The 21,642-nt window shown below is 44.1% G+C and overlaps 1 protein-coding gene across 1 annotated transcript in view; it reads left to right on the top strand.

The window, feature by feature from the left end:
- Positions 1-21,642, top strand: part of ACAN (aggrecan) — a 94,625-nt gene that overhangs the window by 64,595 nt on the left and 8,388 nt on the right. The window contains exons 9-16 of the mRNA XM_043980520.1: positions 217-344; positions 1,538-1,831; positions 2,294-2,482; positions 5,099-5,698; positions 5,783-6,022; positions 6,161-6,406; positions 6,569-9,055; positions 19,227-19,340. Coding sequence (XP_043836455.1) covers positions 217-344; positions 1,538-1,831; positions 2,294-2,482; positions 5,099-5,698; positions 5,783-6,022; positions 6,161-6,406; positions 6,569-9,055; positions 19,227-19,340 — 4,298 coding nt within the window. The remainder of the gene's footprint in view (positions 1-216; positions 345-1,537; positions 1,832-2,293; positions 2,483-5,098; positions 5,699-5,782; positions 6,023-6,160; positions 6,407-6,568; positions 9,056-19,226; positions 19,341-21,642) is intronic.

The raw sequence follows: 21,642 nt of genomic DNA, 5'->3' as shown, positions 1-21,642 counted from the left end.
AACTGACACTAAAGTTAATGATAACGCTGATATTTTACCAAAGCTAGGTGTTGCTCTGTGCTCACAAGTCCTAGGTCCAGGATTATTTATCTTGTTTCCATTAGAGGAGCCAAAGACATTCATCCCCTAAGTCCGTAAGTGACTGATATCCTCAGCTTCAAAAACCCCATCTCCTACTGCCTGGAGCTAAGCATGTTTTCACTGTCTCCTTTGCAGATACCCCATTGTGAGTCCCCGGACCCAGTGTGTCGGAGATAAGGACAGCAGCCCAGGGGTCAGGAGCTATGGCCTGCGCCCTGCATCAGAAACCTATGATGTATACTGCTATGTAGACTGGCTGCTGGGTATGAAATCAATATCCCCAAAGTTCTGGTCTGTATGGTTTGAGGGATCAGCATGAGGAATTGGGGATGGAGCTTCTTAACAATGGGCAAATAGCCCAGAAGTACCATTTGTCCTTCCTACACCTCTTTCTGAGTCAGAAAAGATCTAAGTGGGGAAAAAAGTGGACTGATCTCTCTCTTAGACCACCATATTCTGTCTATCTCTGTATCTGCCTCTGTCTGTCTGTCTTACTCTCTCTTCCCTTCTCTCCCTTATGCTCTTTCTCTCTGTTTCTGTTTCTGTCTCTTTCTCTATCTCTTTCTCTATCTCTCACTGTCTCGATGTCTCTCTATGTCCCTCACTGTATTTCTCTCATTTTCTCTGTCTTTAAATCTTTTTCCTCTATCTTTCTGTCTCTTTCTCTATCTCTTTCTCTATCTCTCACTGTCTCGATGTCTCTCTATGTCCCTCACTGTATTTCTCTCATTTTCTCTGTCTTTAAATCTTTTTCCTCTATCTTTCTGTCTCTTTCTCTATCTCTTTCTCTATATCTCACTGTCTCGATGTCTCTCTATGTCCCTCACTGTATTTCTCTCATTTTCTCTGTCTTTAAATCTTTTTCCTCTATCTTTCTGTCTCTTTCTCCATCTCTCACTTCCCCAGTATAAAACAAGGGAGGGTGTTGACTCCAGGGCAGGAACTATAGACCAAGAGAAAAGAAAATCATCAGCATCAATCCATTCTCTGCCCATGTTCATGCGTGCATTGCTAATTGGCCTAAAAGAGTTCCATTATATGTTGCACTTGTGTGCAGCACTTACATAACGTCCAATGAGGAAAATGCTTCTCGTCATAAGAGAATGTGTCCTTTAAGAGATGCAGTAGGATGTAGGAATTGGAGAGATCTGGGTTCATGTCCTGCCTCTGACACATACTAGTTGCGTGGCCATGGGCAAGTGGCCCCAACCTACTCTCTAAGACTCTGGGTCTTCCACCCCTAGTGGTTCTCCACAGTGCTGGGGTAGTTTGGAGCCACACTCTGTATAAATCATAAGTGGATGTGTGAAGCAGGGTGTGATGACCCTTTGAATATGTGTGTATGTTTGTGTGAAAATGTCTGGAAGAACCTAGGTGAGGTATGGGGGGGCAGGGTGCCACTAGACAGGGTGTTTGGCTCTGAGAGCAATTTAATCTAATTGTATGTTCCCAATAGGTGAGGTGTTCTTTGCCACTCGACTGGAGCTGTTCACCTTCCAAGAAGCCCAAGAATACTGTGAAGATCACAATGCCACCCTGGCTTCTACAGGGCAGCTTTATGCTGCCTGGCGCCGGGGCCTAGACAAATGCCATGCTGGCTGGCTGGCAGATGGCAGCGTCCGCTACCCTATCATCACCCCCCGCTCTGCATGTGGTGGGGACAAGCCAGGTGTTAGAACTGTCTACCTGTACTCCAACCAGACTGGCTTTCCTGATCCCCTGTCCCGGCACCATGCTTTCTGTTTCCAAGGTACTGTGCCACCCTCTTCACACTGCCTAGTTTTCCCTGATGCAGTAGGAAAGGTCCCTTTATGTTAAGGAATTACTCTTTTTATAGTCCCTTCCCTCAACCCCCATGCCGCTATAGCCCCTCCAGGTCATGTACCTGTTAGATGTTCCTACAACCTAAAAATTGAGCTGAAGAGTCAGCACAAAGAGACAGATAGACAGAGATGGGATAAAAGCAGGGAGGAGTGAAACTGAGCTTATTATCTCAGCTCTTCTTGCCTTTCCATCAAAGTCCAGGTGAATCGTTGCCTAAGTGCAACGTGAGTATTTATAGAGGAATCTCTCCCTTGTCTGTCCCTGTTTCTTCAGGGACCAAGAACTATGTTCTAAATGGATCCCCTGGGGTAAACCCTTGAATAATCTGAGATAGAAGCTTCCTGCTTGTGAGGTCAAGTCGCTCACCATCTCCTCTTGGATATTTCAGCTGGACCTTCTCTGGAGGAAGGAGAAGGTGGCACACAGACCCCCATCATTGATGAAGAACTGATTCCAACTCAGGTGGCTCCAGAGGAGACAGGAGTCCAATTCAGAGAATTTGATGTTACCACAGTCCCTGAGAATCAGACGGAGTGGGAAACAGATTTTTTTCCAACAAATACTTCATTACTCTCAGGTCAGTATGAACCTGTGCCTCCTAGGAAACATCTTTATCTAGACCAAAGGATCATAGATTTAGAACTGGAAGGGACCTTAGAGCCCATCTAATCCAACTCCCTCATGAAATTGAAGCAGACAGAATGCAAGTGACTTGTCCAGGGTCACATAGCTAATAAGGGTCTGAAGTGGGTTTTGAAGTTAGGTCTTCCTGATTCCAAGTTCAGGTCTCTATCCACTGTACCATACTGCCTTTTAAAATGCTAGCAATGCCCTCTCTACTCATGTGGAGAATACTTTTCCAAGGGGATCCCAGAGATCTCTGCTCTATTTCTCAGATCAAGTATTGATTCTTTATACAGTCCTGGACAGCTATCATCATCTCAGTATGTCTCTGAGGCTCTGAACTCAGAGAATGTTTAACATCCACAACACCATTAATTAATTTACCAATCAATTATGATACTGTATGCATAACACTTCAGTGAAGCTGAGATAGAAAATGAAATAGAAATGGTACCTCCTTTTCATGATCTTCAAATATTCAGGACTACTTTTCACCTCATAACCTTCTGTATTCCATAGTCCACCAAAGAAGAGAGTATGAAAATAGAGGGGGGGGGGCGGCTAGGTGGCACAGTGGATAAAGTACTGGCCTTGGATTCAGAAGGACCTGAGTTCAAATCCAGCCTCAGACACTTGACACTTACTAGCTGTGTGACCTTGGGCAAGTCACTTAACCCTCATTGCCCTACAAAACAAACAAACAAACAAACAAAAAAAGAAAATAGAGATGGGGCACTGGGGCAGGGCCAAGGGGAAGAGGGTTATATGGGTAGGTGTCTGACCTATGCTACTTTTGCCTGTAAATGATAGATGACCGAAGGTCTTTGGGGTCCTAAAATTCCATAATTTTCCTTTTCTTTCTCCTCCCCACCTTCCTCCCTAATAAAAATTCCCATTCACCGAGGACAATTTCAGCCAATTGTTGTTCTGATTAAAATATTTGACCCTAAAGTGTGAATGATCAATATATTTGACCAGTCTCATTCCCATAGGAATCTCCAATTAATAGGATATGTGTGTGAGAGAGAGATTTTTGAGCAAGGGACCTTCTGGGGTTCCTGAATTGCTTACTGATTCCAGGAAACAGCTCTGTCCTATATCTGCCTTAATTAGTCCATTATGAGACAAACTACATAAATGAAGCATTAAAGGCTCTTTGAGAATAGGTTCTCTGTGGCATCTCTCTCTGTACTTTCAGTATTAGGACAATGTTTTATATATAGTAAATAAGTGTTTGGTGAATTGAATGCATATTGTAGCACTATTATCCAATCCAATTGACATTTATTAAGCTCCTACTATGTGCCAGGCACTGATATTATATTCCACTGCTCTCTAAAAATAGGGTAGAAGAGTCATTATAAAGAAACAGATGGGGGCAGCTAGGTGGCACAGTGGATAGAGTACTGACCCTGAAGCCTGGAGGACCTGAGTTCAAACCTGGCCTCATACACTTGACAATTACTAGCTGTATGACCCTGGGCAAGTCACTTAACTCCAATTGCCTCACCCCAAAAAATAAAAATATAAAATAAAGAAACAGATGAACAGATAGACAGAGAGATGAGAGACAGAGAAAGCCCCATACTCCCATAGGGGCTCAGTAAAAACAGTCACTACTAGAAGAGAAAATGCAGGTGGACTTAGACTGCATTTGAATCTACTAATGGAAAATGACTAGAAGGATATCTGTAAGCATAAGAGAATGATTAAGTTTATGAGTCTGAATCAATTTATTTAACCTCTCTTGTGCCTCACTTTCCCTAGCCACAAAATAATACCTACTCCTGAGGTGAGGAGAAAGAACATACCTGTGGAAATATTTTTGAACATGATACTAGTAGCAGGGCAGCTAGGTGGCGCAGTGGATAGAGCACCAGCCCTGGATTCAGGAGGACCTGAGTTCGAATCCAGAATCAGACACTTGACACTAGCTGTGTGACCCTGGGCAAGTCGCTTAACCCCAGTTGCCTCACCAAAAAAATAAAATAAAAAACCATGATATTAGTAGCAATAGTACTGCTAGTCAGAGCCATAAAATATTAGAGATACAAAGGGCCTTACAGATTACTTTTAGTGTCTCTACTATCGCCACCACCACCACTTTGAAAAAATGAAGGCCCTCAGAGTTTGAGCGGCTTGTGCAAGAACACAGAGTGAATTCATGTCAGAAGTAAGTCCCCTTTCCTCCTTCCAGGGATGGTGTAAGTCGTTAGTTCAGTGGCTCTTAACCTTTCTCTTGTCATGGAGACCTCTGGCTGTCTGTTGAGGCATATGGACTCCTTCTCAGAATAATGTTATTTAAATACATAAAGTAAAATACATAGAAAGAATGCCAATTGTATTGAAATACAGTTATCAAAATGTTTTCCTTTTCTGTAAAAGTTCACAGACCCTCTGAATCTTTTAGGGGTCCATGGACCCTAGGTTAAGAATCCCAACATTAGGATAGAGTAGGTATACTGAAGAGAATGGTAGCAATGGGCCCAAGCTTCTGGGTGGTAGGGGTCATGTGGTCCTATCAGTGCTTATCAATAAAATCTTGTCTTTTTTTCCTTTCCTCCTTCAGGGAGTCCTTCATCTTGGCCTGCTACCACTGCTATTCCAGAAGAGAGTACTGGAGAGTCTTCTTTCAGTGGAGCACCTTCAGCCTCTGGAGAGCCATCTGGTGCTCCAGATGTGAGTGCCAGTGGGGAGCCATCAGTCTCTGGAGAACCATCTGGTGTTCCAGATGTGAATGCCACTGGGGAGCCATCAGCTTCTGGAGAGCCATCTGGTATTCCAGATGTGAGTGCCACTGAGGAGCCATCAGCCTCTGGAGAACCATCTGGTATTCCAGATGTGAGTGCCACTGGGGAGCCATCAGCCTCTGGAGAGGCATCTGGTGTTCCAGATGTGAGTGCCAGTGGGGAGCCATCAGCTTCTGGAGAGCCATCTGGTGTTCCAGATGTGAGTGCCAGTGGAGAACCATCAACCTGGGGAAAACCATTTGGTGTTACAGATGTGAGTACCAGTGGAGAGCCATCAGCCTCTGGAGAACCATCTGGTGTTCCAGATGTGAGTGCCAGTGGGGAGCCATCAGCCTCTGGAGAGCCATCTGGTGTTCCAGATGTGAGTGCCAGTGGGGAGCCATCAGCCTCTGGAGAGCCTTCTGGTGTTCCAGATGTGAGTGCCAGTGGGGAGCCATCAGCCTCTGGAGAGCCATCTGGTGTTCCAGATGTGAGTGCCAGTGGGGAGTCATCAACCTCTGGAGAGCCATCTGGTATTCCAGATGTGAGTGCCAGTGGAGAACCATCAACCTGGGGAGAGCCACTTGGTGTTCCAGATGTTAGTGCCAGCGGGGAGCCATCAGTCTCTGGAGAGCCATCTGGTGTTCCAGATGTGAGTGCCAGTGGAGAACCACCAACCTGGGGAGAGCCACTTGGTGTTCCAGACGTGAGTGCCAGTGGGGAGCCATCAGCCTCTGGAGAACCATCTGGTGTTCCAGATGTGAGTGCCAGTGGAGAACCATCAACCTGGGGAGAACCACTTGGTGTTCCAGATGTTAGTGCCAGCGGGGAGTCATCAGTCTCTGGAGAGCCATCTGGTGTTCCAGATGCGAGTGCCAGTGGGGAACCATCAGCCTCTGGAGAACCATCTGGTATTCCAGATGTGAGTGCCAGTGGGGAGCCATCAGTCTCTGGAGAGCCATCTGGTGTTCCAGATGTGAGTGCCAGCGGGGAGCCATCAGCCTCTGGAGAGCCATCTGGTGTTCCAGATGTGAGCGCCAGTGGGGAGCCATCAGTCTTTCCAGAGCCATCTGGTGTTCCAGATGTGAGTGCCAGTGGGGAGCCATCAGCCTCTGGAGAGCCATCTGGTATTCCAGATGTGAGTGCCAGTGGGGAGCCATCAGCCTCTGGAGAGCCATCTGGTGTTCCAGATGTGAGTGCCAGTGGGGAGCCATCAGCCTCTGGAGAGCCATCTGGTGTTCCAGATGTGAGTGCCAGTGGAGAGCCATCAGTCTTTCCAGAGTCATCTGGTGTTCCAGATGGGAGTGGAGACTTCATTGCTAGTGGAGAAGCTTCAGGAGAATTTGAAACAAGAGGTGAGCCCTATGAGGGTAGTGTAAGTGGACTGCCCTCTGGTGACCTGGACTTCAGTGGTCTTTCATCTGGAGATGTCTCTGGGCTACCTGGGGAGAGTGGATTGGCTTCAGGGGAAACGGATGGAAGTGGCTGGTCTAGCACCACGGAAGTGAGTGGACTATCTTCAGGAGATGACATAGTTGGGTCTGCTTCTGAACACTTGGACCTTGGGGGACTGCCTTCTAGAACTCTAGGGAGTGGCCAAACTCCAGAAACAAGTGGTTTGCCATCTGGATTTAGTGGTGAGCACTCTGGGGTGGACTTTGAAAGTGGTCTCTCATCTGGACTGCCTGATTTGAGTGGATTTCCATCCGGATTCCCAACTGTCTCTCTTCTTGAAACTACATTGGTGGAAGTGGTCACGACAACCACTGCCAGTCAGTTGGAAGGGAAGGGGACCATTGGAATTAGCGGTCAAGGAGAAATATCTGGGCTAACATCTGGAGAGTGGGACATTAGTGGAGCAACTAGTGGACTACCTTCAGGAACTGAGCTCAGTGGACAGGTGTCTGGAATTCCTGAAGCAAGTGGAGAAACATCTGGACTATTTGACATCAGTGGGGATGCATCTGGAACTCCAGAGGTCAGTGGAGAAACATCTGAAATATTTGGAATCAGTGGACAGGCATCTGGCTTTTCTGTTGCCAGTGGAGAGACATCAGGAGTTTTTGACTTAACTCAGAAACCATCTGAAGTACCCCATCTTGGTGGTCGACCCTCTGGATTACCTGATGCCAGTGGAGAGCCTTCTGGTGTAATAGATATCAGTGGGGAGACACCTGGAGTACTATTTGGCAGTGGGCAACCATCTGGAGTAACTGACCTCAGTGGAGCAACATCTGGTGTATCTGATATCAGTGGGCAATCATCTGGAGTACCTGGGTTCAGTGGTGAAACATCTGGAATCTCTGATCTGAGTGGGGTGGGTGATCTCAGTGGTTCAGGTTCTGGGACTGTAAGTGGCAGCGGTGAATCTCTCAGTGTAACATTTGTTGATCCTGGTTTTGTTGAAGTGGCCCCAACTGCATTCAGGGAAAAAGAAGAAGGTTTAGGTTCTGTGGAAATAAGCGGCTTTCCTTCTGGAGAAGCAGATATATCAGGTAAATTCTCTGGAACTGTGGATTTCAGTGGGCAATCTTCTGGAACCATAGAGTCCAGTGGGCTTGCTTCAGGTGCCCCAGAATTTAGTAGCCTGCCAAGTGGGTCAGTGGAGCTCAGTGGAGAACCCTCAGGAACAGGGATTGTAAGTGGCCTGCCATCTGGAGAATATGACAGTAGTGGACTTTCATCTGGTTTCCCCACAGTATATCTTGTGGATAGAACTTTGGTTGAATCTACAAGCCCAGCTCCAACAGCAGAAGAGGCAGGAGAAGGACCTTCTGGGATCTTAGAAATCAGTGGGACCTCTTCAGGAGAAGCTGAAGCCTCTGGGGAAATATCTGGAACTCCAGACTTCAGTGGGTCACAGCCAGGGTTGATAAAGACCAGCAGAGAATCATCTAGCACACCATCTTTTAGTGGAGATTTTTCTGGGGTCACCGATATAAGTGGAGAATCATTGGCAGTCACTAGCAGCAGTGGAGAGGCCTCAGGATTTCCGCAAGTCACTTTGATTACCACAGATTTAGTGGAAGCAGTTACCAAACCAACAGCTTTGCAGGAACTCGGTCAAGGATCTCCCGTGACACTCCCTCATTTTGTTGAGGCCAGTGGGGAGTCATCTGTTTCTGGTGAATTCAGTGGAATGTCAACAACCTATGAAACTGAGGTACAGGCAACAGCAGTTCCCAAGGTAAGTGGAGAGTCCTCGGCATATCCTGAAGGATCTGCTGCCCCGGATGTAAGCAGCACAACCTCTGCACTTTATGAAACTGACCACGAGGTATCTTCATCATCGAATGGAAGTGGGGAAACATCTACTCTCCAGGAAGTAACCAGTGAACCATTCTCCACACCTGACCTGAGTGGAGACTCATCTGCCTTTCCTGAGGTCTCCGAGGAAACATCTGCCACACATGACATTAGTGGAGAGACATCCAGCCCCCGAAATGTGGACTTAGGAACACCGTCTGTGCCTCTGGCCAGTGGTGAATCCCCTGTGAGTCTAGAAGACAGGACTGAAGTTAGTGGGGAAGCTTCTGGACTTCCAACCCTTCCCCTACCAGATATTTCAGGTGACACCTCTCTGTCAGACGTAGTTATTAGCACCAGTACTTCAGAGACTGAATTCAGGCATCAGACCCAAAGCCCTGAAGAGGCTCAAACAGAAATTGAGTCCTCTAGTCCCTTAGTATCAGGAGAAGACACTGAAAGATCTGGAACAGTGCCCTCCCCGACAGCCGCTTCCATTGCATCTCAAGTCTCTCCAGACAAGAAAGAAGAATCGGAATCCACAACTGAAGGTATGGTTATTTTTTTCTGACTTCAAATAGAGTGAATGTATGAATTGGGGGAGGGGAGCTATTCATAATGTAGAGATAGACTGAGTTGATCCAGATTCAAAATACAAATGAGAATGACATCATTAGGAATGATGGAGTAGACCCCTCCACTAGGTATAAAAAAGTGGTACTAATTAGTTTGCCTTCTTTACTTCTTTGGGGCACTCTCCACCTCTCCTTTTTGTTTTAAAGTGTCTTTTTTTAGAGCCCACACAGAATCAATGGGATTAGACATCTAACAAAGCAAAACTGGGCAGAAACATGTTGACTCAAAACAGGTGTGCTAAGAACGCCAGAGACCTCAGCTCCTTTAGCTGAGAAATCCATCAGGCTGCCCAAAGTGGCAAGATAATCTGGTTGATCTGCTCTTCCCCTGCTGGTTACAGCCACCCCCAGGTCATGTGCTGAAGAGCCATGTGGAGCTGGGACCTGCCAGGAGAGGGAGGGGACTGTCATCTGTCTATGCCCCCCTGGGTATATGGGCAATCACTGTGACATAGGTAAGCTCCTTCTTTAGCCTAAATGGGGGAGGGCAGGTGGACTCCTCCAGCTTTAGAAGAAGAGTATGCATTTACCATTTAGCCCTAGTTTAGTTTACCTGGACATAAGAAGAGAAATAGGGCATCTGGAATAAACAAACTGAAACAGTGAAGATAAATGCATTACCCATCATTGCTGTTCCCATGGTTCTCTTCTGAGTCCAGAGATCCAACAGCATGAGTCAAAACAGATACTAAGTTCCCAAGCCCTCTCCTAGACTAAGAGGAAAATAAAGAGGAAATTTCCAGAAGCGCCTTTCTATTCCAATTTCAGGATTGGGTTTGGGGTGTGAATTCTATCTACAGAATGAATTCAAGGGTTTGTTAAACTGGTATTCAATCAACCATAAGGTTTTTTTTTTTTAAGTGTTTACCGCATGTTAAGCATGATGCTAAGACGTTGGAGATAAAATGGAACAGCCTCTGACCATAAGGAGTTTACAATCTATCAGGATACATAATATGAATACATATAAGTTCATACAAAATGAGTACAAGGTAATTGGGAAAGGAGCAGAGGCACTAGTAGCTGGGGTGGTCAGAGAAGATCTAATAGTATTTGAGTTTTGAAGGGAACTAAGGGTTCTAAAAAGATGGAGGTGAAGGAGTACATTCCAGGCATGAGAGACAGCTGTGCAAAGGCATGGCGATGGAAAATAAACTGTCATGTGAAGGAAAAACAAGGCCAGTTTGGGCCATAGTATATGAAGGGGGATCATGTAGAATAAGACTAGAGAAGTAGGATAGAGCCAAGTTGTAAATCCATCGATCAGCAAGGATTTTATTGTTCTTATTAGACACTATGCTAGGTGCTGGGACCTTCTTCATAAGAAAAAAGCATACACACTTGCTACCCTCAGGAGGATACATTCTTAGGGGTGAGAAAATACATGTATAAATAGAAACATATAAGATACATACAGAGAAGATGGATGATAACTTTATAGAAGGCACTAGCAGCTGGAAGAACTGGGATATTCTCATGGATATAGGTTCTGTAGAGTCCAATATCCTTATGAACCCCTGTAGAAATGAGAAAGATAGATGAATTCCCACATCCCTTTTGACAAACACTGTGAACACCTAACTAGGGAAGGCCTATAATGTAATGTCCCAAAAAGCTGGGCTGCTTTTCCTGGGGGACAAGAGGTAGAAAGGGGACCAGGAGGTGGCCAGGATGGATCCTCCAACTTGGGGTAGTAAGAAAAATGAGCTGATCAGAGTCCTACCTCGGATTCTCTAACACCAAATCCTTAACAGCCCGGCTTCTATACCACAGTTATATACAGTGTTGTTGTAGTGTTTTTAAAATCAACATACCTTCCTTTTAAGCAGCATCAGTAACCCCAAATGCCTCTAGACAATAGCATTACTTAGGTTTACATGATCTAAATAAAGAAGAGATGCCCCATGACCCTCCCTGCAAAGTTCATCCACAGATACAATATGGTGTACTGAAAAACAATGCTGGACTTGGCATCAGAAAATCAGAGTTCAAATCCTGTCTGTTCTGTTTACTACCTGTGTGACCATAGGCAAGTCAATCCACCTCTCAGCCTTAGTTTCAACTCTTGAGAAATGGGGTGGGATAGCTGACCTCTCAGGACCCTTCCAGCTCCAAACCCATGATCCTAGGAATCCACTGTTATTGACGCATTACCTGGTTTGCAGGTAATGTCCTGAATCAGTCTGGGTAAGTCAATCTCAGAAAAGCTGGGGTCTCTGCCTCTGTAGCAGGGCTCTCATATGTTTTGTCACACTGAGTTAGTAGAATAAATGCAAAGTTATGGAAGGGAAAATCAAAACAAAATCAAGTACACAATGTGTGATGTATATGTTTGCCCTCCAATATCAAGGGCATATGCAGAAAGGTATAATGTGCTTATTATATATATGTATATATTCAAACTAACATCTTTATTACATATTATATAGGTATATAATATATAATAAATATACTGTATATAGTATATACAGGAAATATATATGTATATATAAACAGACATTTGAATATATGGTACATATAGTAAAAATAGTTTTTTTCTTGACTGTGATTATATATGAATATATCCTTATATGTGAGTACATCCTTAAACCCTTTCCCCCATTCCAGAGGAATCACTTGTATGGGGGTGGGAAGAGTTTATTCCCAGGATGTTGTTCAGACTGATTACAATGAATTTAATTTTTGAGCAACAAATGATGGCTTTTACAAGCAACATTCATTTCCTTACTACAAAGGTATCAGCATTTCCATGGGGGACTGGTGACCCCAGGGATGGGGTTGACTTCTTCTCCTTGGCACATACCCTGAAATCTCCCCAGCTGCCTCCCATTTGGGATGAAAAGGGCATGAAATATACTAGCAGGGAGCTCAGAGAGAATAGCTCTGTGTTTTCCAGCATTCTGGGACTGGGCTTTAGAAGCTGCTGATGGCTGGACTGAGGTTGAGATAAGGAGCCCTGAGTAAGGATGAGTTCAGTTTTCAAACATCTTAATCTTGGAAGAAATTTTTCAGGACATTTTTCCAGGGTACCTTCCATAAAACTCACTTGTTGAGGGGTAGGACAGAGAGAACCTGAGAAAGTTAACTCAGAGGTTAATGCTTTGCTGTACTTAAAAGCAGCCTAATTTCCCCTCCAACTCACCCTGGGTTACTCAGAAGTTCCTTGGACTTAAGAGAACAAAATCAATCTTAAGAAAACCAGCGCTGACTTTCAAGATCAGAACAATGTGCTCTGTCCTTTTGACTCCTCCTGATACTCAGTAACTGTCTCGGGCCTGAAACTTAATACCAAAATGCTAATCGAAAAAAGAAGTCACAGACATCTCTCTCCAGCCGGTTCTGCGGGACTAATGTCCTTGAGCAGCAAGCCAGCCTGAAATAAGGAGATTGGGGGTAAGTGGACCTTGCCTAATTTACCATAGCCCTTCTTATTCAGCACTGGCTCAGCATTTTATGTTTCCACAGGGCTTTCTGTTACTCCTCAAACATCCCCATGAGGTAGATGGGAGAGAGAGCTACTTTGCAACTGAGCTGAACAGAGGGGAGGGGCTAAGTGACTTACCCAGCATCACACAATGAATGAGTAAATGATGGAATCAGAACCAGAACTGAGGTCTTCATCCACTTAGCCCACAGTGCTAATGGGAGCTCCCAGATGAGCATTTAAAACAGCTTCTGGTCTGAAAGAGGTGCCGGCATGGTGCCCAATTTGTGAAGCTTGGAGTTTCCTTAGAGGTAAAATGGTAAAGCCCCCCCCCCCCATTTGGGGCTAGCCTAACTTAAGCCCTAAGTCAATGTTTTCTCTGAGCTAAAAATTCAGTAGCCAGTTCAATTCTGGAGCAGCTAGGTGGTGCAGTGGATGGAGCACCTGGCATTGGGTTAGGAAGACCTGAGTTCAAATCTGACTTCAAATACTTACTATCTGTGTGACCCTGGGCAAAGTCACTCAACCCTGTTTGCCTCAGTTCCTCATCTGTAAAATGAAGTAGAGGGGGCAGCTAGGTGGCACAGTGGATAAAGTACTGGCCCTGGATTCAGGAGGACCTAAATTCAAATCCGGCCTCAGACACTTGACACATACTGGCTGTGTGACCCTGGGCAAGTCACTTAACCCTCACTGCCCCCCCCCCCAAATAATAATAATAAATTAGGGCAGCTAGGTGGCACAGTGGATAGAGCACTGGCCCTGGAGTCAGGAGTACCTGAGTTCAAATCTGGCCTCAGACATTTGACATTTACTAGCTGTGTGACCCTGGGCAAGTCACTTAACCCTCATTGCCCCCCCCCCAAAAAAAAATGAAGTGGAGAAGGAAATGGCAAACCACTCCAATATCTTTGCCAAGAAAACTCCAAATGGGGTTGTGAAGAGTAGGAGACAGCTGAAATGACTGAATAACAGACATGTTCAGTTCAGCTCTAGGGGAGCCATAGGACCTTTGTACCATTAAAGCTAGCACAGTGCATCACATGTGAAGGTTTAAAACTAAGTGATGAATGGAGGATAGAAAGGCAGGCAGGCAGGCAGGCAGGCAGGAAGGAAGGAAGGAAGGAAGGAAGGAAGGGCTCTAAATAGCATTTCTGTCCTTAAGATGGCTCATTATTTACTCACTTTCCAAAAGCAGATCCTGAACAGAAGCAGGAACTTTAACTTGGGTTCCATGACTATTCATCATTCAGAATGGGGCCAAAGGCCCAGGCTGTTTTCAAAGACTTAGCACTCTTCTTACTACAATATTTGAATAACTAAAGAAACATCCCACATAGTGCTGGGGGTTTGAGACTTTAATTAGTCCTAAGAGAAAGGACTTACTTGACAATTATCTTTGTCTTGTTTAGCAAGTATTCCCTAAACAAGTACTTGATAAATTATTAATCAGTGTTTTTGACAGGGCAATAAACATCCATTGAATGAATTCTCTGATCCCTAAGTGATTAAAAGCAGAACTGTATGCACTAATCTAATCCATTTCAGAATCCTCCCTTCCATTGCTAACTAGCACCTGGGGGCATTAAAACTGAAACCAGATTTCACATCTAATTTTCTGCTCGCCAAAGGAGCTGTTTGGGCTCCACTTAACTGGGTAGTTAAGAGGGCCTTGAACATAAAACTTAATCAGTTTCTCTTTCTGTTAACTGCCAGATCTCACTTTCTAGCTCTCATGCTCTGAGCTTAAGATCTGGCATTTCCTCTTTCCCTAGGGAAAGTTTATATTTCAAAGAAACTTTTTCTCCCTGTGAGGGAAAAGATCCTCCCTGGCATATTAAAACATTGTATTACCATTTGTATTGGTTTTGCTGAAAAGAAATACGCATTTTAAACTTCTAGTTGAGCTGAATTGTAGATGATCGATGTTTTCACAAATGTACAAAAATCAGACCCTACCAAGATGAGTGTATGTTTTGCATTATTATTTAATTAGAGGCAGGAGGCCTTTCTGTACTGAATAGAGTCCTGGCCTGGAATTCAGAAAAACCTGAGGGGTTTGAACCCCTCCACCTATACTTACCATTAAGTGATACTGGGCAAGTCACATTCGATGAGCCTCAGTTTCCTCATTCTAAAATACCCATAATAATATCTCTAGAATCTACCTCACAGGAATATTGTGAAGATTTAAGTGAGACATAAAGCAGCCAGGTGGCTTAGTGGATAGAGCACCCAAAGTCAGGAAGACCTGATCAAGCCTCAGATACTTTGTAGTTGTGTGACCTGGGCAAGTCATTGAACCTTTTTTTGACTCAATTTCCTCATCTATGAAAGTGGGAATGATAATAGCACCTACCTCTCAGGGTTATTGTGAGGACAAAATGAAATAGATGATAATTATAAAGTGCTTGGCACAGTGCCTGGCACATAGTAAAAACACTATACAAATTTTAGCTTTTATTATAGATAATGATAAGGCTTCTGATGAAGCTTTGTAAATTATAAAAAAACTTTGTATTTGTCAGTTACTCTCATGTCAAATTTTCCCTATTCTTCCTAGTCCTGATAAGATATAAATAGTATAGGGGCAATATTCTGCAAAAAAAAAACAGATATATCTATGAAGCCAGACAATTAACTTCACACTACTGAGTTTGGAGAATTTCCCCTGTCATATCCAGAATACGAGAGGTAAAAAACATTACCTGTAGAACTTCCTTCAGCCCTTCTTATAGGTCAAATACCACCTCTTTCTGAGCTCAAAATAACTTTTCAACCTGTAATTTTGACATGGGCAGACCACAGGGCAAGAGCATTGGCCTGGGAGAAATCACAGTTTCTGATGATGTCATGGTAAAAATACCATTGCTAATCCCCTTCCATTTCTGCCTCTGTTTCCCCCTGGCCTTAACATGGGGACCCAAGCTGAATTTTCCCTTTTGCTAGAGGGTTCCTATGAAGATGAATGAGATCCAATTGGTACTTTGGATGAAGAGTTATTTGTCATTAATTAAAACCATTCCATTTGGTGAGAGGAGACTGGAAGTCAGCATTCTGACCCCTTTTGAATTGCCCAATCAATGTTCACAAGATGTTCATTACCCTCCCACTGTGTAAACCAGACATAAAATCCTGAAATGCCAAACTCTGAGTTCAATACAATGAACCCCAAGAACTTCCTCCTCCATGTGCAACAGAGACCCAACTTCTAATGTCATTTCCCGAACTTCACCCACTTCTTTTTTGTACCCATAGGACACTTCTTTCCCACAATAGTTGATTTGCATCCCCCTCCTCCACAGGAACCTCCCCATCTCCCGAAGCTGAGATATAATAAAATCCTGTCTCATAGGATAGCCTAATATATGTCTCATCCATAGCCAAGTCTCCATCCCAGCTCTTGTTGACTTGTTTGGAGTTTTCATCTCTCCGACGAAATCTGATGGAGCTAAATTCCTCTCACAGTTTCAGAAACTAAGAAAGATCCCAGACCTTCTGAGCCTCTTTATCTGAGAGGATAAAAGAAGAAATGAAGAGAAAAAGGGAGCTTGTCAGCACCTCACTAACTCCAGACCAGAGGAAGAACTGACAAACCTTTGAAAATCTGAGATGCCTTTTTTTTCCATACCCAGGCCGGAGAAGGGAATGCCTGCAGCATCAACCAAGAATATGTGGCCTAATAAACTGCCTCTGAGATCCCCATGGAACATTTGGCTTCTGAGAATTCAGCCTATGATTCTGTTCATTGTAGTTTCCATCAGTCCAAGTGTCTGCACTGGATCATGTACAATGCCCGATCCACTTAGAGTAAAGTTATATGTAGAACAATTCCATGGATTGATGGCCGTGGGATGGAGGTGATGAGCTAAATATTTCCTCTTTATAGCCCACCCTTTGTGAACACCTGGGAGTGACCATATATGATCTCCCTTTGTGTCTTCCTCCCTTCCTCCCTGACCTTAGGTTGGTCAGAAGTCTCTGACCATGGCAAAAATCAATCAATGAATGTTTCTGTCCACTCAAGAGATCAACCTTATTCCCTGCTGTATATCTTGCTTTGGCTCTTGTTTTTTTGCTTTATTCACATTGCCAATAGGGTACTTTACCCTGGCATACAATAGAAGCTAATGGACAAAGAACTTTTACTTTCCTATTCAGGTGAGAGCTCTCCCTACCTTAGCCTTCCACCTTGCAGATTGGTGTCACCTACTGTTGCTACTGCTGCTGCTGGGAATCCTAGTGTGTGTTGGGATTGTCATTACTCCCTCCATGCATTTTGAGATTTGCCTTTTTTTTTTCCCTTTTTGGTTTTGGGTTTTTTTTTTTTTGTTTGTTTTGTTTTTTGTTTTTTGTTTTTTGGTTGGACAGGGTTTAAATCTTCAACTAGGTGAATTTCAGCACTTAGCTTGGGTCAATCAGGTTCTGACCCATTCTCTAATTTCCCGAATGATAAAACATAAGAGAATTTAAGGATAAGACTGAAAATGTTTAACCTGCACACTGAGTGAGCTGATCTTCTATCCCAAGAAGATGCCTCCTATAGACCCAAAGCTAATGGCAAGATCAAGAGGAAGGTTCCTTAATTGTCTTACCAGAGCCTTGAGATTCTTGGCCTTCTCAAATATGATTTTCATCTGGCTTTGACCTCCCTAAATTACTAAGGGAAAAGTCTAACACATTTCCCTCTGTACATTTGTATCAGTGGAGATGCAACACCTGGATCCTATTCCAACAATATGACCCAAACAAATGATGGACAGAAGAGCCCAATGATGATATAACCCCATATGAGAGCAGCATCTTGACATCCTGGAATTTCCCCCCAGGTTTCATATTTATAAGTCATGGTCCTTGTGTGCTGTCATGAGTCCAAACATATAGAGAAAAGTGTGGTTCCTTCAAACCAAAAATAACCATTCACTTCCAGTGATACCCTATGAAGAAATGTGACAGCTTATGACAATCATTTTATGACCCCATGAGAAAAGGAAAATGATGAAACATTTCCTTATCCTCTCTAGCCTGGCAAAAGGAAGATGGATAGATACTCATCGATCACAACATGTCTGGATCAAACTGAACTCTTTGGGTAGCCTTAGCCTTTGCAGTCAAATTCAGGTGATGGAAGAAGATATTTTTGAGTTATTGTGGGGTATAGAGGTCAAAGAGGACCATTCATGGTTATTTAGTTCTTATCTATACCTTTGTCCTTGACATTTTAATTTGTCCAGAGACACTGGGTAAATTAATAGCATTAATCCACCTGCCTGAATAAATGGGGGAGGGGGGTTGATGGTGGCATCATCTGGATCTCAGAAGAACAGAAGAGTGGAAGAGTCTCTTAGAGGCAAAAGAGATTGGAACTTGGCAGTATAAGATCTCAGAACTCAATAGTTATCATGCTTACAGAATAAAACTGGCAGCTAGGTAATACATTGCATAGAGCCCTGGGACTGGATTCAGGAAGAAGTGAGTTCAAATTCATCCTCAGGCACTTTTGTGTGACCCTGGGCAAGTCATTTAACCACTGTTTGCCTCAGTTTCCTCATCTGTGAAAATAAGCTGGAGAAAGAAATGGCAAACCACTCCAGTATCTTTGCCAAGAAAATGCCAAATGGAGTCACGAAAAGTTGGACACAACTGAAAACAGCTGAATAATAACAAGATTCCATAAAACTACCTCCTGAGGCATTTAGTATGAGCTGGCAAGCAGCTAGTAAGGACAAAGCTTGTAGTTCTCCAAGCTACCATTAAAGTTGTGTCTCATTTGAGAATTCACCTTCTGGAACAATGAGCATGAAAGAAACTGATGATGGAAGATTACTGCAAAGTCAAATCATTTTTTCCCTACTGTCTTTCCACTAAAGACCCCAACAAATTTAGTGCCCACAGTCTTAGGAAGTACCCTGGAACTTCAAGAAGAGATCGCTAAAAGGAAGAAAATAATTGCAAAAGAGGGATGTATTTTCTTTTATGCAAATGTCATCTGCTAACATGTCCTACATTTACTCATAGGATCATTCAACAGTTCTTAAAATGACAGGTATCATCTTTGCAAACTTTTTTTTTTTACTGTAACTGCTCTACAACTTTGCCCCTCTTCACTTATTTATGTCAAAAACTGGTCCAGAACTCAAAGATGAGTAGTTCTCCAGAAAGACTAAAGACCTTTGTGGTCTAGTAGGAAATGGAATGTGATGACTGGTTTTTGAGAGCCTCTTCTGAGTGTGGAGTAAATCACCTTGTTCTGCAGGAGCCTAGGCTCTTGGTGAGCCCTTTCTGGAAGCCAGATCGATTGCCTATTGGAACATTAAGAAGATGCAATATGTTGGAGGAGCTTTACTGCTGGTATCATACAAATCATTTGGTGTTATGGCAATATGACCTGGGATGAACTATGAAACTTGAGTCTCTCCCTACAACCTCCTCCTCCTGCCACTGGGATAACATCTATCCTCAATCTCTTGGTATGACATTTAAAACTTCAGTAGGAGGAGGAGCAGCAGCAGCAGCAACAACAGTACTTAGGGCACCAAACCAATCCCCATCCAGTCCTCTCCACAAACAGCAGGCCTTGCCCTGGACAAGTGGAGCAACGGGCCATCATCATACTGGATTTGTCTGCCAGAGGTCCTAATGGCAGCCCTTCATTTCTTACAGACATCGATGAATGCCACTCAAACCCCTGTCTGAACGGAGGTACCTGCGTGGATGGCATCGACTCTTTCACATGCTTATGCCTTCCCAGCTACGGAGGGGACCTGTGTAAGATCGGTACGGCCACCCCAGCTTCAGCTAATGTTACTAACCACCGTATTCCATGTTTCCTTCCTTTCTCCTCACCTCCCCCAACTTTTTCTTCTTCCTGAGAGTTTCCAATCTAGCTTCTAACTCTAAGCAATAAATAGGCTCTCCACTGAGGGATGGCTTTATTTTCAGGTAGATGGGGCTGTGACCCATCACACCAGCCAAGCAACTGTTTTTGAGGAAGAGACTGAGATGTCTTGCTGCACAACTAGAAAACCCCCCTTTGGATGTTAGCAAATCTGAATGCAAGAAAGGATGTGTGGGCCAACCTACAATCTCGGAATTTGGGTCTATGTGGGATCTTTGGAGCACTAATCCTCCCCAGGACTTCCAACCCACCCTGTTCTCCTAAAACTCACCAAGACAGGAATGCATCGGGCTGAAGGGAAGGTGCTAATTTCACGCATTTGTCTTGAAGGAAGTTGTAGGGTGGCAAGATTTGGCTTTCTCCCTGGTGACCTTGAATCGTCCTGGATGGAAATAATGGCATCTATCCCTCTTGACATTCCCATGGGACCTTCCTTGACCCTGGGAATCACCATGTCACCAAGGCTGAGCTGCCTTTTTTCTTCTCTCAAGAAAAAAACCCAGATTTGCCATCTTGGAGTTCTCTGGTTCCTCAAGCATGAGAGGGGAATTAGGGTTATGCATGAATGGGGATAGCTGCATGATGCCTCCGTCTCCATAACTTCTGCTGGCAACAGCAACAGGCATTGCATTTGCCACTCATTCAGCTTCTTTCTTTCTCCTTTGCCATCTTTCCTCTGATACAAGTGGATTTGGAAGCTCATGGAAGGAGATATGCTGACTGATCAGGAAAGAGCCTGGTTTTAGCTGGACACTGACGAGGTTTCCTCTTCTAGGGCTTCCCAAAAACACTGCTAACACACTATATGCTAAGTAACATTTGGCCTTGCAGACTTTTCCAGATTCCTGAGTGAGACCACCTACCTGGTTTATCTTCAGTGCCTTCCAATCCCTTCTCTCTAAATGGAAGCATCATAGAGCTCCTGGATCTCAGAAAGCATCTCATCTTGGAAAGAGCAGATCCTTGGGATCTAGTAGCAGTGTGACATGCAGAGCTGGAAGTGTGTAGTTGCATAGACCCTTTTCTTTGAACTGTACCAGCAGTTATTGAGGGAGAGCATCAGAAAACTCTTAAGAATTCAGCTGAGGCCCATTTAGGTCCCAAGACAGAGGTTCATTGTCCCATTATGTGAATATAGTACTGGGAAGGGATGGGATGGAAGACATGTGGTAACTACAACCCATGTCCCCTCACACTTTGATACAAAAGGATAGAATTCACAATGGAATGTAATACTTCTGGAAGAAAATGCCCCAGTCATTCTTAACTCTAAGACCCCAAGAAGTTGGTACCTGGAAACTTACTTTGGATGGGAAAAGAAGAGCTTCAAGGATCTTCTCCCCAAGGTTGTTCAGGTATTCACAACATCCCCTAAGGGAAGAATGGCAAAATGGATGAGGGAGAGCTTTCTCCAATACACACAAAGACAATAATATTGACCCTAGAGGTGAGAGAGAGGTGAAATCTTCCAGAATGAGGATGGGGGCACTGACAGATCTCTGTTTCCAAATAAAAATTGCAGACAGGGAATTCAGATAGAGTTGAATTGGTCTTCTTGGTCATTGGCATCATAGAGCAAACACTCCCAAGACTCCTGCCCCATCTTGACTGTGCTGTTTTTAATAGCAATGATATTAACAATCCTCTCAACTTAGACCTCATTCCTTCTCAAGCCTTGCTTGGACTTCCTCTTCTGCTTGCCCTGCCTCTCAGCCTTTTAAATGACCTCCTTCATAAATTCTCCTCTCCATCCTTCCTTGAACTATTGCTCCCTCTTGCTTTGCTAGTTTGACTCTGAGCATCAACTCCTAAGCTGGGTAGGAAGTGATGGGTCAAGATGGACCATTGTCCAAGATCCAGCCAAACATCTTGGGGAGTGGAAATGGCATCCCTGCTCTGATCTCCTTAGCACCTCATTTTGTCTCATGGCAAAAACGTGGGCATCAGAAATGGGAGGTATGAAGAGATCCATATAACATGATGGAAAGACCACTGGACAAAACAGGAGTCATTGAATGGAGGCCCACCTCTGACACTTACTAGCTGTGACTCTGGACAAGTCACTTCACCTCAGTCTCAGTGTTTTCCCTTCTGTAAAAATAAAGAACCTAAGGTTTTTTCCAGCTCTAAAACTTTTACTATTCTCATTAACCCCCTTCATACTTCTCTATTTTTACTACT

Source organism: Dromiciops gliroides, chromosome 2 (assembly GCF_019393635.1).
Source record: "Dromiciops gliroides isolate mDroGli1 chromosome 2, mDroGli1.pri, whole genome shotgun sequence".
Lineage (NCBI taxonomy): Eukaryota > Metazoa > Chordata > Mammalia > Microbiotheria > Microbiotheriidae > Dromiciops > Dromiciops gliroides.
Note: the sequence above shows the minus strand (reverse complement) of the source record. Positions and strands in the feature narration are given on the sequence as shown.